The 17,743-nt window shown below is 37.3% G+C and overlaps 2 protein-coding genes and 1 long non-coding RNA gene across 3 annotated transcripts; 2 read left to right on the forward strand and 1 right to left on the reverse strand.

Annotated features, from left to right (window-relative positions):
* The first annotated feature begins 2,557 nt into the window (after positions 1-2,557).
* Positions 2,558-17,400, forward strand: LOC141622805 (protein ROOT HAIR DEFECTIVE 3 homolog 1-like). Its single transcript, XM_074438825.1, has 3 exons — positions 2,558-2,697; positions 16,751-16,855; positions 17,192-17,400. The coding sequence occupies exons 1-3, from the start codon at positions 2,575-2,577 to the stop codon at positions 17,324-17,326; spliced, it is 363 nt and encodes a 120-aa protein (XP_074294926.1). The 5' UTR covers positions 2,558-2,574; the 3' UTR covers positions 17,327-17,400.
* Positions 2,780-16,316, reverse strand: LOC141622807 (uncharacterized). Its single transcript, XR_012533103.1, has 3 exons — positions 15,784-16,316; positions 12,721-13,193; positions 2,780-4,549 (listed from the first exon to the last, which is right to left on the reverse strand). It is a non-coding gene; the product is annotated as an uncharacterized LOC141622807 (long non-coding RNA).
* LOC141621111 (serine/threonine-protein phosphatase 7 long form homolog) lies at positions 7,541-11,016 on the forward strand. Its single transcript, XM_074437814.1, has 4 exons — positions 7,541-8,093; positions 9,037-10,153; positions 10,268-10,408; positions 10,903-11,016. The coding sequence occupies exons 2-4, from the start codon at positions 9,044-9,046 to the stop codon at positions 11,014-11,016; spliced, it is 1,365 nt and encodes a 454-aa protein (XP_074293915.1). The 5' UTR covers positions 7,541-8,093; positions 9,037-9,043.
* Positions 17,401-17,743: the final 343 nt, after the last annotated feature.

Raw genomic sequence — 17,743 nt, forward strand, 5'->3', positions numbered from 1 at the left:
ACACTCTCAGGTTGGTGTGACTCAGATTATGGTGCTTGTTCTCTTACTCGCCGGTCTATCACAGGCTGGTTCGTTTTTCTCGGGTCGTCTCCTCTTTCATGGAAAACTAAAAAGCAACCCACCGTCGCACTTTCGTCTGCTGAAGCCGAGTACAGGGCCCTTGCTGCGATTACGTGTGAAGTTAAATGGCTCTGTGGCCTTCTTGAATGTCTTGGAGTGACCCATTCCTCTCCGGTTCATATCTCCAGTGATAGTCAATCGGCACTCCATCTGGCTCACAATCCTGTGTTTCACGAGCGGACTAAACATATTGAAATTGATTGTCACTTTATTCGTGATGCCATTCAGGATGGTTTAATTACTACGTCCCACGTCTCTACCTCGATGCAATTGGCCGATGTTCTGACCAAGTCGCTTGGTGTGTCTCAGTTTGTATTCCTAGTTAGCAAGTTGGGCATTTTGAATCCCCATGCTCCAACTTGAGAGGGGGTAATAGGGTCGTATTTATGGGCCTTAGCCTAGTATCGTCTTACGAATATAATGGGCTCGTAGTAATGTAACCCTAGCTACCGATTGTACTATATATTTCATAAAACGTAATGGAAGAGGCAAGGTTAACGTTTTCACAATTTAACATTTTCTCATGTTTATATGATATGTTTCGATTTCAATTTATGCTTAATCCGACTATTTGTTTATCTTCATTCCGCGGCATTGTCAATTGCTTGCTTATTGCTCAAATTATAGGTCACGAATTTGTCAGTTTGTCACCATTATAATTGTATCATCTTTTGATGGTGGAATCTTTGTGCTTAATGGTTTACAATCTTGTTTTGGCCAAATTTGTAGGAAAACGCGGAAAATAATCCTTTTTTTTTTTTTTTTTTTAATAATTGTCATATTTTTTTTCGAAAGTATCCCGTAACTAGTTTTAACCCGTACAAAAATGTACGGGTTTACTTTTAAAAATTATCACATTCTAAATATGATTAACTAATGTGTGTATAATTTGGCATGAGATTCACAATTAATAACGAGCAATACAATATAATGTATGATGATGATGAATGATGATGATAATAAAGTGATTGAAATGTAAGTTTTTTTAAGCTTTGTATGTACATTAGTAATTTATGTAATGTGTGTAGTTAAATAATTTAAATTTTACCTTAAAAAGCGGTATATGATTTAGAGTAGTTTAATAGAGATAGTGAGAGACTGAGAAGTGGTCTGTTAATAGATTAATTAGTATAAATCTCCTACAAATGTACTTTTTTTTTGGATAAAAAATGTACGGTTTTTTAGATTAAAAATAGAGAAATTAACAATTAAACTATTATAGAGTAGTATTCTCTATTTAGCGACAATTTCAATTTAGTTTTCGAATCTACAATTGTTATTGTGTAGTATTGAGAGGTAGAAAAGGGAAATTTTGACATTTTTACCCCAAATAAAATTGATAGTTTAACCGGAACTATTTTTTTTATATCAAAAGTCATTTATAAAAAATAAGATTGTCAATTTATCTAAATAACTTTTGGTTTTTATTGCAATCTCGACAAAAAGAAAAAAGATTGTCTATTAATAACGTACGAGCAATATGTAAAGAGAGAGATAAAACCCGGCCAACTTAAAGTCCAAAACTCTAAAAATAATACAATGTCTCACAATGCGGACTCGTTAAAACCTTACATGGAAAACTCACATTTGATAAGTAGGTCAACTTGCAAAGATTTCGTCATAGATGATCTTCACCTAAAAAGAGAAAGACAAAAGTAAAATAAAGATGCAAAATAGGAATTATTACGAGAATATGTAAGCTTGGGATAAATAAAAGAAGACTCTTCAAACTTGGGATTACTACGAGATTTTCGTTAAAAGATTGTAAATTTGAAAATAATGTGTACATAAAATGCCGCAATTTCTATTTTTTTCAATATATTATAATATACTTGTTAGAAACTTAACCATATACAACCAGAGGAATTTAGAGATTTGTGTAATTAAGGCGCATATTAGTTATATTTGTTTAGTGATTTTGTATAGTTTTTCGTAGTTCAAAGTTATCGGTTAAAACAGTGGTTTTTTTTTTTCAAAAATTGAATTTTTACATTGTTTTAACAAAATGGGTGACTTTATGACTAATTTGAGAAATTCTTCTTCTAATCTTTTAAGATGGACCGGAAGTCAATTACTTCCACTATTTATAATCCACCGGAAAAATGAGATGAGTTGGCTCTATTTTTAGGAGATTAACCTGTCTGTTTTCTTTGTGAAAAAAAAAATCGTATTAAATACTTTCAAAGTTTTTCTTTTTTTTAAAAAAATTTCTTAATGTAAAAAAAATGTAAATACGCTCCTTTTATAATTTTGTTAATTTACGCAACCGTTGACTGGAATCAACGCCGGAATACAACCGTACCACAGAATTTGTGTGAAGCACTTGACGGGTGGGTAACACACATTATAGTTGGTCTTGGTTGTGACGGGTACCACTTCTGTTTTTTTTTTTTTTTTTTTTTCCTTGTAAGTTAATATTGATTGCTTTTGCAGTCTCTCAAACTACTATCAGTTATGTCTGCCATTCGGTTGGATGATGAATTTGATCATATTTACCAATGCTTGATCTATGCATTGTTGCAAGACAGTACTAGTCAATGGAGTTTAAACTTTTTGGCATCAAGCACCTGGGAACTGGTGGGCTTTGTTACTTTTCTTTTTATACACTAGTTTGTGGTCCGCACCCTATCGGGCGCGGTTTTCTATTGGTTTCCGAAACTGTTTCATCCCTTCTAGTTTAGTTTGACTGTTTTCATATACATGTAAATGGCTTAAATGTTGTATATAACAGATTCCGATTATAATTAATTGGCCGATATTTCGGTAAGAAGAACAAACCAAGTTCATATAGTTACATAACACATGAACACAACTATGAAAATATGAGTCACATAAAGATAGTTTTGAAAGGTTATGCCATGCCAGTGACATAGTGTGCAGTCATAGGAATGGACAGTACATGTTGGAACCCGTGCTTGTGTCAATATTTAAAAAGCACTGACCCCACCAACTTTTTGTAAATACGGCCTTTACCTTATCTCAATATCTATTTTGCAATCGTTTTCAATGACTACCTCTGGTGTCTCCTACCCAAATCCTCACGAACCAAACTCACTTTCATCCTTATCAATTTCACTACTTGCATGTACTCAACTGACCCCTCAAACATATCAATCATGGAAAACGAGGGTTGGGGACATCCTATACGATTTTGATATGCTTACGTTTGTCAATGGCTCTCATCCTTTCCCTGCTGAAATTATCACTGGTGTCGACTCCAAGGTTAGTGTCAATCCCGCCCACTCTACCTGGAAGCGCAAGGATAGTCTCATCAAATGGGCTTTCCTCGGCACTCTTCATCCCTCCCCTACCCCTCTTGCTCTCAAGGCTACTTCATCTCGGGATGTATGGACTATCCTTGAAAAAACATATGCTAACCCCTCTAGGGGTTATCTCCTTCAAATTAAGAACCGTCTTGATAGCATTCGCAAAACCGATCAAGTTGTGACCAAATACATGTAGGTTATAAATATGTGTGTGACCGAGCTTGCTTCTTGGAAAGACAATGGACGCTGAAGATGTTGCGGAAAAGGTCCTTCGTGGCCTGGACTACAAACTCTACCAGTGTCATTGAAGTTGTGAGCGCCCGGGACACCCTCGATCTCTTTTAAAGCTCTCCATGAAAAGCTTATCATCCATGAATTGAACCTTGGTCATGCGGTCATGCCTCCTCTTCGTCCTCGTTGATCTCCCTCTTTGCCACTGTCCGCGCAATCTTATATCGGTCCTCCTATACTCGTCCCTCTGCCTCCAAAGCCCCACCTCTCCTCCCTACCCCATCCACCGCATCTGCTAACCCTTTTAAGGGCACTTGCCAGTGGTGTCGATATCAAGGACACTACCTCTCTAATTATTGTGAGAACTTCAAGAAGAAGTTCCTTCACATTACCTTTCCCAAACCACCACCACGACCCCGTACTTCTTACCCTCAGGCTCACACCGCTACTGCCACCCCCTCCACCACCCACGCTGCTTACCTTCTGACAGTGGGGCACTCAGGCCACCACATCACCAACGACCTATCCACTCTCTTCCTCCATAGCTTGTATGATGGTACGGGTGAGCTCGTCATATAGGTGATGGCTCCTCCTTGCTTGTCTCGTACGTAGGTTCTTTCTCTATATTTATTGCTCCCTCTATTGCTCTGATACCATGTACAGAATTGATATTATTGAATTGAATGATTTACAAAGAGCACAAACGTTTACATTTATACAAGCATGAGAACCCTAGTCCTTGTAGAGCAAGACAACTATCTACCTAAAATATGGAAATACAATATAAACATAATAACAAAAAGATACAAAATGATACAAAAAGGATAATACAAAGATATGAGAAAATATACACAATAATAACTAATTGATATCTTTAACACTTTTGAATCTTCCATCACCATCATTGTTGGAACCCGTGCTTGTGTCAATGCCTGCAAGCCAATAACAACAACAACAACAACAACAACAATATCGATCAGAGCCTTAATCCCAAAATGATTTAGGGTCTGCTGCCATGAATCATCTTTTAGAGCCGTCAATGAGTGAACGCACACCTAAAAATGCGAACAAAATAGAAAAGGGAAAAATGAAAAACAAAAGGAATAGCGAAACATAATACAAAGTCAAGGTAAACTTATAGGTTTTAAAATCGAATTCCGATTTTTTTATTATAAAAACTTAAAATTTAAATTGAGAAAAAAATTAAAACGGTAATCGTCTTAAATGAGATTAACTAATAATCTAAAAGATGTTATTACTCTTTCTGTTATGGTTCCCGACAATTTTTCTCTCCAACACTCCTTTCATTTTCCCCTAAATCTACACCATTTTCCCTCCAAATTGGTTGTCGTGGTTCGCGTTGCGTTGATTAGTTTAATTTTGGAATTTGAGTTTAAATGCCTTTTGGATATTGAAAAACCGTCGGATATTGAAAAACGTCTATTTAACATATTATGTAGCATAGTAGCTCCTAGAGACAATACATTTTGCTAAGATAATAAGATTTAACATAAATTTCACCGTACATTCGTAAATGACAATATTTAAGGTAAACCAAGCATAAGCTCCTTAGTGACAAAATGCACCCCTGTGAAATCTGTAAGCAACACAAGTTGTTCTGCTCTCAGATAACACCATGGAATGAGAACTTTGTAGATAAACTACAATACAAAAGATAACCTACATTTCCATAAGAATTTTATAGCTTCAAACGCAGGTCATTTATCTTTTTTATATTTATTTTAATTTTTCATTTTAATCATTTATTTTCCTATTATTACTCTCTATCCTCCTCCTCTTTCTCCTCATACTACTCGCTTTCCCTCATTACCCCTCCCTACTCCCCTCTTTCCCCATTCCTTTCCCTCTCCCCGTTCATCCTCTTTCTCTCTACATTTTCTCTACAACGTCCTCGCGTCCGCAACCACCTCCATTCCTCAATAAGTTCCTCTATGCTTCTTCAAAAAAATGTCATCGTGATAAAGATTACATTGTCTCTATACATTAATGAAAAGGTAGTTCAATAAGTTTAGTACATTATTATTTTTAGCGAGTTCTCTTATAATATTTAAAATTTCTCATTATAATAACTTCTCCTCCAATTACTACTCCTCCTACCCTTTTTCCCCAAACTACTCGCCCTTCTCACATTACTCTTTCCTCCTCCTTTTCCACTCATTCCTCTCCCTCTCCCCTCCCTTATTAACTTCCTCTTTATCTCTCCGATGTCCTCGCTTCTCGACCACCTTCATCTTCCCCTATTCATCCTCGTGATCCTCCTCCTTCCATTTCCCCTTCCTCCTCTCATACCCTTTCCATATCCCCTCTCGTCGTCTTACATATCTTCAATTTCCTCTCATAATACTCCTCCTTCCATTTATCCTCGACTTATTCATCCTTTTTCCAGCCTCTTTCTCTTCCTTCCCTTTCCTCTTATCGCTCGTGTCATTTCCCTTTTCCTTACCTCGTTTTCCCCCTCATTCTCTACATCTTTCCCTTTTGTAACGTTTGGTGTGTTCAAACATTACTACACGTCAACTTAACTATAAAAATAATCTTACAATTCAAAATTGTGACTCAATGAAAATAGAAAACCATCTTACAATCTAAAATTATGGAAAAAATAACCTTTGCCAACTTAAATACCATGTATTTCCCCTTGAGCAAAAACATTATTATCTTCTTATTTAAAGATAGTTAGGCAATAATCAGAAAAAGAATCGATAACATGAATTGTCATTTAAAAATAGAGGCTCAAGAGATCAGTGTCTTTATAATTCTCCCTCATGTAAAGTGAATGCGTCTTGTTAATTTCATCCAAAACTCTCTGTAGAAAATGCATACAAATACATCTTATAATTCATGTATAGCTTAGTATTAATTTAGATTAATAGTGTCAATGTTTTATTACTTTCTAGCTCATACACTCGAGGAGGTTTAGTATAAATTTCGTTTATTAATATAAAATAATAGGCTGACATAAACCAAACCCTTTAAGAGTCATACTTACATGTAAATTTACTTTCGAGTTTTATAAGTCATACTTACATGTAAATTTACTTTAAGAGTCATACTTACATATAAACCGAGCCCTTTAAGAGTCTATTATCAATGTGTAAATTTGGAACGGCATTCCCTACAATAGGCCAAAAAGGGGCTCCGAAAAATAAACGACTGATAAGTATAATTTTAGTTGCGTTTTACCCCATATTTAAGCGTTTACTTGACTCGATGTTGTGCGATTTAATTGATTAATAGCTCATTCTATATGTTTAGTTAGTAGGAGTAATTAGTAATTTAATTACAACTATTGCGAATAAATATTATTTGTCCGGATTTTGGGGCTGCTTTTTTTTTTTTTTTTTTTTTTTTGTAGGTAAGAAATGGAGCGAAATAAGACGAGTTGAGACTAAGTCAAAGCGAAAGAAATGATGCTTTCCATAGATTACAGTGAGTACAACAACAATTAGTCTTGCTAAAGACGGGTCGGAGCAAGTGACGGATAATGCCACTCACAAAACGGATAGGGGAGACAAGGTGGGGCCCCCCCATGTGCTTCCCTCTCTACTCTATTTGGGTCATTTGTGAGGGAAAATAGTATCCGTCACTCCAAAGTGACGGATACGTGCCGTCACAAATGAGATTTTGTGGAACAAACATGACACGAGTAAAATCACCAAGCGACTGCTTTTCTACGTTTTGCTGAACTCCAATTAATATTATCGATTAACAATGGCAATTCTCAATCAAACGTTCGAGCTCCTCGAAACTGCCTACGTTAACTATAAAAAATTAGCCGACCATCTCCATCGATTGAGCCACCATGGCTGTCCATCAGTCCATAAATTGAGTATAATGGCTGTCGTCATCTGCTCACCTCAAAACTCGAGCCCCAACTCAACCACGCTACCAGCAGCTTGACATCAATCAGCGCAACCACCTATACCCGGTTGCCGTCCTATACCCGGCCAAGGAAACAATAACAATTTGGCCTCATTGACATCTGCTATCTTTGCGACCTTCTCTATTAATCGGGTTTGCTAAAGATCGCCCCTAACTTTACTCATATCGCCCCTAGAAATTACCTTTTTGCCCTTAAACAATAAATAAGCAAAAACTTGTTTGTATTTTATTTCTTCTCGAGTTTCGTATTTTATTAAAAACCGTTTCAAAACCGCTTCAAGCCCGCTTCAAAAATAGAACACAGCATTAAATTTTGAATTAAATTTTGAAAAAAAAAAAAAAAAAAAAAAAAAAAAAAAACACACACAACACTCATCCTCACGTGTACCCAACAACAACAACAACTTTCCCCTTTCCCTTGTTGAACCCAGCAAACCCAAGAACAACAACAACTTTCCCCTTTTTTTTTTTTTTTCAAATTCAAAATTTAAAAATCGTTTCAACAACTTTGTTCAACAAATCGCTTCAAAATTAAAACGGATTTGTCCTCCATTCCTCCCAAAGTAGAAGAAGGTATGTTTTTTAATTTTGTTTTGTAACCCAATTAAATTTGTTTGGTTAGTATAGATTTATGTATAGGTTGATTTAGGTATAGATTTGTGATGATTAGAGCCAAAATTAGGATGTTTGTTTGTGATTTGTTGTGTTTGATTGAATGCGGAAAAAAAAAAAAAAAAAAAAATCTGGAAACCCAGAAAAATCTGGGAACGACGGGCATTTCGTGTGAAAAACACGAAAAAACTTGGGCAATTTCGTGTGAAATACACGAAAAAACCTGGGTTTTTTCGTGTGATTTACACGAATGGACCAGGCCAATTTCGTGTATTTCACACGAATGGACCGAAGCCATTTCGTGTATTTCACACGAATGGACCGGTTTTTTTTTTTTTTTTTTTACCGTTTAATATTATTTTTTTTAGCCGTAAATTTTTTTTTTCTTATATTAATTCGTAAATTAGGTGTTCGATTATTTAATTCGTGTACTTTTTTTTTTTCTATTTTTTACTTCGAATATTACGTTTTTATGTTTGCATTAGTTTTATTTGTATCCGTTTAATTTTTTTTTTTCCTTATTTTAACTCGTAAATTAGGTGTTTGAAATAATTTTATTTAATTCGTGTACTTTGTGTTTTGTTTTTTTTTTTTCTATTTTTTACTTCGAATATTACGTTTTTTATTTTTATATTTACGTTTGAATTAGTTTATTTGTAATATTAGATTTGAATTAGTTTAATCCGTTAAATTTTTTTTTTCTTATTTTAACTCGTAAATTAGGTGTTTGAAATAATTTTACTTAATTCGTGTACTTTTTTTTTTTTTTTTTTTTTTTTTCTATTTTTTAGTTCGAATATTACGTTTTTTATTTTTATATTGAATTAGTTTAATATTTTTTTTATTACGTTTAAATTAGCATTTTATTTGTAATTTTACGTAACTAAATTGTTCGTTAATGCAGATGGCCGATGGTGATGAACGTCGAAACAAACTTCATGCTTCAGCTCGCCGAAAAATTACTTTCAAGATGGGTAGTACTAGTTTTGGTTCGAGAGAAGTTTCTATGCCTTCTCGAGATGATTTTTTATGAAGGTGGCGAGTTCGAGCAATTTCAGAAAGAGCTTGCGGATGAGATGAGAAATTATGAGGGGTCGGAAAACGAGGAAGAGGAAGATGAGGAGGTAGGAAATGAGGTGATGGAAAATGAGGTGATGGATAATGAGGTGCCGGGAAATCAGGAGGCGGGAAATGTGGAGGCGGGAAATGTGGAGGCTACTTCTGGTTTACGTGTTAGGCGGGGGATCCATGGTAGATTTGAGGTCTATGGTGAGGGGTCTAGCACTTCGATTCCTGAGCCGCGGAGGAAAGTAAGGGCTAGAGGGAAAGATACTAGTTGGATATTGAGAGGGCCAGCACCGGGAGGACCAGTAGTACCGAAGTTGATTCCGAGTTTTGGTGGACACATATCTTACCTTTTGTGGAGTCAGCCTCAGTTGCAGCGTTTGTTGACTAAATATACTAGAGAGCGATCTTTGGCCGAGCTTCGTTCATGGAAATTGTCGGCGGCAGCTTGGAAGATAGTTGAGGATTCGGGGATTAGTCATTTGCCCAACATCATGCATAAACATTTGAACATGCCATTGTTGTGTGCTTTTATTGAGAGGTGGCAGCCAGACACCAACACTTTCCATATGCCATGGGGTGAGATGACGATATTATTACATGATGTGCAAGAGATTCTTGGGATCGAGATTGATGGATTTCCTTGTAGCATACCCGATGCAGATATGGCACATCCGATACTTGGCGTGTCGGAGTTGTTGGGTATGACTGAGGCGGAGTTGGGAAGTCAGTGGGGACCTGATAAGGATGCAAAGATTTACAAGGGAAATTTGATCTTACAAAAAGCTTTGAAAGCTTTGGTTGAAGGAGACAAGCGGGGAAAGGCATCGGAGGCTCAGGGCTACTTGATGCTTTTATTGAGTTCGACGTTATTTGTTGATAAATCCAGTGATAGAGTGCGAGCTAACACTTTCCCGATGCTTAGAGATGTTGGTAGTATTTCTGGGATTGCTTGGGTGCGGCACACTTGCTTATCTATATAGGCAAATGGGGATCGCGACGAGGTCTGATTGTAAAGGTTTGTGCGGTTGTTTGACTTTGTTGCAGTCTTGGATTTTTGAGTACTTTAGGCATTTAGGCCAATGGCTACTTTGACGGCCCCTCGGGTGCACCTAGAGCTATGTTGTGGTCCACTTGCGGTGCCACAACGTGAGGCAGGAGAGCTTTGGTTTCCTATCGTGAGCAGACTTGATATGATGCCGATTGAGACGGTAGCTTGGAGACCGTACCACGACCACCCGAGACCGAGCACCCGCGTAGTGTTTACCATGGGTTGTTGAGATTTATTGATATTGTTGAGCCGTATCGCCGGATCGATGTCTTCGACAGTTTGGGTACATGCGAGAACATCCCGACCCCAATGGTACAACTTTGACAAGGTCACCGTCCGGTGAAGTCCATTTCCTATGATGTGCGTATGACGGTGCATTTTTAGACTACACGTGGAATAATTGGAAGATGCACATGACACATTTGGATAGGGTGTCGATGCCCGCTCACCCACCACATTCCTATGCGGTAGGATATATGGAGTGGTTTGTCTCACATTCGCATCCTTACGTGATGAATGTTCCTCGGGATGCTGATCAAGTGCCCTTGGCGAGGTCCCACTTTCCGACTACGGTAACTATATTTAATATTATTTACTAATTCGCTTTTTTTTTTTTTTGGTATTTTTTAATATCTTTGTTATCGTAATTTTCAGGTTGGACACTCTCTTATTCAGACGTTCTCGCACTACGACAATGTTGAAGACCCTGCAGTGACCGCAGAAGTGACAAACTTTTTAAGGAACGTTCATCCTCGGATGCGTGCGTAATCGGTCGACCCCGGTTGTGGAGGGTAGTAGGGGAGAGGCAGACGATCCAGAGGACGTGGTAGGGGTCGTGATGAGGAGGAGGTCGAGTCGGGACGAGGCAGAGGTCGAGGTCGCGATGATGACCAAAGGTGGTCGAGATCAGAGCCTACCACTAGTACATTCATCAAATGTTTTAGCTTCAACAACTTTCTTCCAAGCACCGTGTGCTAACGCTTTCCCAAAATTACCATTCCTCTCCATGTTCGTTGCTCTAGCCTCAATTGCAGTGTATACGTGAAATAAGCACAAGAAATGATGGGAAGTACGAAATACACCAGGAAGTGCAGCAAGTAGACCACGCTCGTGATCCGTAACTATGATCATTGGCCTCACACTGGTTCCAACAATGACTCTAACCTTCTCAAAACCCAATTATACCCTTCTTTACCCTCATTCTCAATTAACGCGTAACCTATCAAAAAACTTTTTCCAACAGGTGTGACACCTACACATTGAACCAATATAAGACCGTATTTATTTGTCTTGTAAGTGGAGTCGATTAGAATAACATTTGGCCACGCTTTAAACATCTTCACCGACTCTGGATGAGTAAACCAAACATGTGTAAGTTTTTTTGTTTCAGGATGTTTGACGGACTCACTAATGTAGTTAGCTCGGTTCGCTAAATGCAACATATATTGCACACTATTTCTCCCATCTTTATCCTTCGCACTCAATCGGGCATTCTCATTATAAATTTGTTTGAGAATCGGGGCGGTTGATCGGATACCAAGAAGCGTAAAAGCATGTCTAACCATCCCCGGTTTCACGTGAGACTATCGATCATCGCTTAATCAATTCTTTCTGTTCTTGAAGAAATTTCGCTCTACGCTTTGTGACCTTCTAGAAACTTCCCAAACTTGTGATTGTGAACACCGCACTTCGGAACAACAACCCACACACCTTCACCTTTTTTAATCATTCTTAATGAAAATGGACACATAAATTTTTTGGTCTTCGATTTTCTTTGCGGTTTCAAAGGATCCTTAGCCTTGCTATTATACGGTCCGTGTCGGTCACATTTCACTATTTTATACGGAGGACTCTTTTCCATGTGATACTTAGCCTTTACCAAATGAAAGCCTAACCCATATGCAACTTCATCACAACGATCAAATGCTTCTTCAAATGTGTTAAACGGATGGCTAAATACAAAATTATCACCGTAATCAACATTCTCTTCACCGGGATCTTCATAATTTTCCTAATTAAATCCATTAACCGTTTTTTTAAAAATTAAAAAAAAAAAAAAAAGTCCACTCATGTGAAACACAAAACGTATATTTAAAAAAAAAAAAAAAAAAAAATTAAACGTATACAAAAAAACATAAAAACGTATAAAAAAAAAAAAAAAAAAAAAAAAAAAAAAAAAAAAGGTCCATTCGTGTGAAGTACACGTAAAAGACACAGGCCCATTCGTGTGAAATACACGAAATAGCACAGGCCATTTCGTGTAAAGCACACGAAAAACCTGGGCCATTTCGTGTACTTCACACGAATGGTCTTGGGCTATTTCGTGTGTTTTACGCGAATTGGTCCGGGCAGTTTCGTGAGATTTGCACGACTTTTCCTGAGCTATTTCGTGAATCTCACACGAAATCATTTTTTCTGGGTCGGGTCCTACGCGTTTTACGTAATAACAATATAAAAATGCGTCAAAATTACCTCATTCTCTTGCGTGTTTTCATTGTCTTGCGTATTTTCAGCTTCCTTGTAATTTCCCGTGTTACTACCGTCTCCATAACCACTACCTTCACCATTACCGTAACTATATTGTTGATCGTCGTACCGATAATGTTGTTCGGCATTCCAATCGTTTTGAAATCGATATCCATCATTGTTGTACGAATTATCATTATTGTACGAATTATCATTATTGTACGAATTAAAAAGATAATTAAAAAAAGGATTTCCGTCACTCATTTAAATTTTTCCGGAAAAAAACAAGTTTTAGAGAGTTAAAGTAGAGAGAAGGGCAAACTTGGAAAAAGAAATGAATTTTAGGGGCGATATGAGTAATTTAGGGGCGCTCTTTAGTAATTTATTCAACCCTCTTTTCATATCGCTCAGCTTGCTCAGCCAACTTGGCGATGTACACATTGTCTTCCCTTGAAACATCAGACGCCATTTTCAAGTCACTGATCAGCACAAATATTCAATTAAAACAAACACCTCACATCAACGATCAAGTATTATAGGCTTACATACACACCAAACCAATAAACCCCACAACATACAAAATTCAACTGATGCATTGATCTAACTCCTCAGCAGCACCAAACATTGAATCTTATACTTTTACAATAAATTGTAATATCACAAGTAAAATATGCAACAGAACATTACAAAATTGTTTAATTACTTCAGCAACCCACTCCAACCTACCAACTATTTAAAAGGCAACTTTCTTGATTCAGACGGACAATTTCCATTTGAAATTAAGACGGACCAAATATAGAGATGGCAGTGGGCCGTGCTGGGCCGGCCCGCGTGCCGGCCCATCGTGCCACCCCAAAAAATGGCCCGGCCCAGGCACGCTAATTAGGCCCACCGTGCCGTGCCGTGCTTGGCCCATACTTGAATATCACAGCCGCGGCCCGCCTATGGCACGGTTATTTTCGTCTTTGGGCGTCTCGCCCATAAATTTGTCGTGCCTTGTTCATGGGCCGCCCATCGTCGTTATTTTTTTTTTTTTTTTTTTTTTTTTTTTAAAAAAAAAAAAAAACAAAGAACATTTTATAATAGTTGTATGATTTTAGTACCTTTTTTTTATTAATATAATAATTCAACTAAAATATATATTTTATTAAATATTAATGTAATTGATTACTTGTATTTTTAATATATTCGATTTAATCAAATAATTAAGAAACGATGAAAAAAAAGAGTTTTTTATTAAACGATTAAGAAACAATGTTAAAAAAAATACCTCAATCTTTTATTAAAAAAGCATGAAACGATATAACTACACGTCTACAAGTTTATTCAATTAAAAAAAAACGATGAAACGATTAAGAAACGATATTAATCTAATATAATAATAAGAAAAAAATACAAAATACAAGTTTATTTAATATGATATGCAACTATGAATCTGACGAGGTGCTTGTTTCGTCGGAATCAAGCTCGTGCTCATGATCGACAAAGTCTTGTTGACGATTTTCGGCATCCATCCAATCCTTATAGCACACTAACATTTTAAGTGTATTCTAGCCAATTGGGTGGAACATTCATCATAATTATAATTGGACGATTGGTTATCGGGGTGAGTCACGAATTGGTCCATTGTAGGTTGGTCACTTTGGATTCGTTTAGTACAACTTTTCCAATGTCGATTTAGATGACCGGTACCACCCGTAGTAGCACAACTAAATATGCGATCACAATATCTACATTTGCAAACCGGTCTAGTTTTACTCTTTAAAAAATGACTCCATGCTTCACTAGAATTACCCTTTTTATGCATTTCGTTCATTTCTTGTTCGGTACACCATACATCTACTACGGGTTGTTTGGGTTGTGTTTGGGGTAGTGATGTCTCGGTAGATGACCCATGTTCGGACGGTGGTCTTATCCCCCCCGTCACAAAAGGTGGTAAAATAGGCATTGTACTAGGTCCTTCAAAAGCTTGATTTTCGAAAATAGTATTTTCAAAATGCATGTTATCAAGTAGTGACGGATGAAAATTCATATTTTGGTTCATGTTTAATGGTGGTTCGGGGTTTGGTGAATCCGACTCACTAATATGACGTGACCTCTTAGACGAGTTTTGTGAGTCCATAATTATAATTAAATTTTTAAAAGACAAACTAATATTTAAAGAGAATTAATTAACTAAATTTAACTCAACAAACAAAAATTAAAACAATATAATAAAAAGTAGAGTTAGAAAATGCAAACAAAGCTATCGGAATTCGGAATATCGAAATGAAGAATTGAACCCTTGCTTGAACCGAATACCCGATTCAACAAACCCGATGTTATAAAACCCAATTGAACCCTTGCTTGAACTTCCGATTCAACAAACCCGATTAACTAATTACTTTATATAACTAATTATTTTATATTACTAATTATTTTATATAAGATTTTTATATATTTATAAGTTATATTGTAAAATTATAAGAAGTATATAAGAATAAAGATAAGTAGAAGAGAATAAGAGATGGATTGAATTGTGAAGAAATGAATTGAATTGAGGTTGTATTTATAGAGTTAGGAATTATATAAAAAAAAAAAAAAAAAAAAATCAAAACAACCGTTGCAATTACAACGGCAACAAAAGTCTAAACAAAACAGAGGAAGGATAACAAAACAGAGAAAACATGATCAGCCCATCATCAACGGACAACGGCTATAAACAGCCACTTTCGTGCCACAACCCGGGCCGTGCCGTGCCAGGCCCGCGTGCCTGGTGCGTGCCGTGCCTGGCCGTGCCAGGGCCGTGCCGTGCCTGGGCACGGGAAATTCTTCATTTCTGCGTCGGAGCCCGGACTCGTGCCGTGCCGTGCGTGCCTGGGCCACCTCGACAACTGCACCCGTGCCGTGCCGTGCGTGCCTGGGCTCGTGCCTGGCCGTGCCGCCCACCGTGCCTGGGCACGAAATGCCAACTCTAACCAAATATAACAATTATAAATATTTTAGATAAAATGTTGCCATCAGTTTTTTTGGTTAAAAATTGACAACTTTAGTTATAAATTTAAAGAAAAGGCATGTATATGATCTTACCAGCCAACAAAGGGAACCAAAAATATAAGTGATCAACGTTATCAGCCGACTCCGTTTTCCTACCATCCATCTTTTCCAGGTAGATGTATCGAACATCAAAATACTGCAGGCATAGATGACATCTTACCATTGATCCGACATAACCTAGAGCCTCACTTTTCCACGATCATCCTCGCCCTAGAAAATAAACCGCAAAACGGGTCTGGAATAGTATACCAAAACAGCCCAAAAAAGGTCCTTTGATGCGCATTTCAACAAAAAAGTTCAGTGAGACAATACATCGAACACCTTGTATGCATTCACGATTTGAACAACTATACTCAAATATTGGCCGCCGATCATGAGCTAAGCGCCATTGTATTCCCCGGCATAAACCCATTTTTAGACAGAGAGACTGTGGAACGATCACGGTAAGAAAGGAAGCCAGTTTAAGAAATGAGCCAATTTTAGAATGGATGAAAATGAGATGAGATGAGAGGCTTTGGCAAAGTTAGATAGATGAGAATCGATGGAAATGAAAAGAGAGAGATTAGATTAAGTGGCTGAGATCAATCCTGAGGCAAGAATGGGCGGCTAAGATCTGGCAAATCACTATTGCGCACTGTTCTATGTCAGTATTAGGCGGCTGAGATCAAACATGGGACAAGTGAAAGCAAGAATGAGGGACCAGGATTTCGCAAAATACTATTGCGCACTGTGGAAACGAGGAGCACTATTCTTAAGAGTCCCGTAAGGTGAAGTTCATGCATTTTAGTAGTAAAGGATATATCAAAATTATTCTCATTTTATGCAACTTATTGAACTCTCGGAGTTGATGCGAAAACAGTACTGTCTTCTACCTGACTCTGAGTTTTTCGTCTTGAACTCTTTAATCTCTCATAGAGTTGTTTAGAAATCTCTGAGATCCTGAATATGCTGCTGCCTTGAAACCATTGTGTAAAAGCTTCATTGTACTTTTTCTGTGCAGGTTCCATCATCACAGGCATTAATAACGCCAGCGCAATGCAGATCATGGTGGAAACAGTTCGACATGGAGACAGAATATATGGTTAACCAAGCTATATTTGCTCTGGTAAATGTCTCTAGAGGGTTCTATTATGACTTTCAAACAATTCACACGAAAATATGCATTGTAGCCTTAGAGGTGATCATGGGACGAGACTAGTCTAGCGTATTGCACTTGGAGCCAATAGCTCGGACCTAATCGTTTTATGGTACCATGATGTTTAAACATTCTTTTGTTGTGTCATAAGCCGAGGAGTATATAGGATATATGTTGTTCATGTTAAACCGCCAGTTATAAGACTGTTCCCACTTAATTAGTAGATCATTTTCTAGAAGATGATTGGGTTATCATACTATCATGTATTGGAACTCCACTGACCTGGCGTATCGTTGATTTCCTCAGGAGGAAGCCACCAGGCATAACGCGGAAGCCATCAGGCCTAAGAAAACAAAGTGGAGATGGGTTCCCCAAGCAGCAAGTGTAGCAAGTGTAGCACTCACAGCTGTATCGATGGCTGTCGGTCTCCCAACTGTATAAGCAATAATGTTTTACCTAATGCATTCGAAGAATGAGATTTTTTCTATCATCTATCGACGGGTTTCCTAAAATAAGACTTTTACCTGTACATTTTTGATGAAACAGAAAATAAAAAAATGTCCAAAAAATTTCAGTGTGACAAAAACCGTGGTTGACCAGTGTGATGTACTAATTGTCATGTGTATATTTGGCCTAAATATGTTTCAGGATAATTTGGAATGTTGTCATGGTAGTTTAAGAATGATGCACACAGAAAAACAGCAGTCGAAAGAGAGGGGTTTAGTATACGGAAGGCAGGCCGTATTGTCGTATTGATGCTATGCAACTGCATGTACATAAAATGTTCCCGAAATGATTGTTATCATATGCCAAAGTCCAAAGGGTGAAAATTATCCTTGACATTCTTCTCAAATCAAT

Source organism: Silene latifolia, chromosome X (genome assembly GCF_048544455.1).
Source record: "Silene latifolia isolate original U9 population chromosome X, ASM4854445v1, whole genome shotgun sequence".
In the NCBI taxonomy this organism is placed as follows: domain Eukaryota; kingdom Viridiplantae; phylum Streptophyta; class Magnoliopsida; order Caryophyllales; family Caryophyllaceae; genus Silene; species Silene latifolia.

Bases quoted from the DNA above. Each gene is read 5' to 3' on its own strand.
- LOC141622805 (XM_074438825.1), top strand. From the start codon at position 2,575: ATGTCTGCCATTCGGTTGGATGATGAATTTGATCATATTTACCAATGC. The intron at 2,698-16,750 runs GTGGGCTTTGTT...TTTTCTGTGCAG, and splicing joins CATCAAGCACCTGGGAACTG to GTTCCATCATCACAGGCATT. The intron at 16,856-17,191 runs GTAAATGTCTCT...TGATTTCCTCAG, and splicing joins ACCAAGCTATATTTGCTCTG to GAGGAAGCCACCAGGCATAA.
- LOC141621111 (XM_074437814.1), top strand. From the start codon at position 9,044: ATGGTGATGAACGTCGAAACAAACTTCATGCTTCAGCTCGCCGAAAAA. The intron at 10,154-10,267 runs GTGCGGCACACT...TGAGTACTTTAG, and splicing joins GTATTTCTGGGATTGCTTGG to GCATTTAGGCCAATGGCTAC. The intron at 10,409-10,902 runs GTAGCTTGGAGA...CGTAATTTTCAG, and splicing joins ATATGATGCCGATTGAGACG to GTTGGACACTCTCTTATTCA.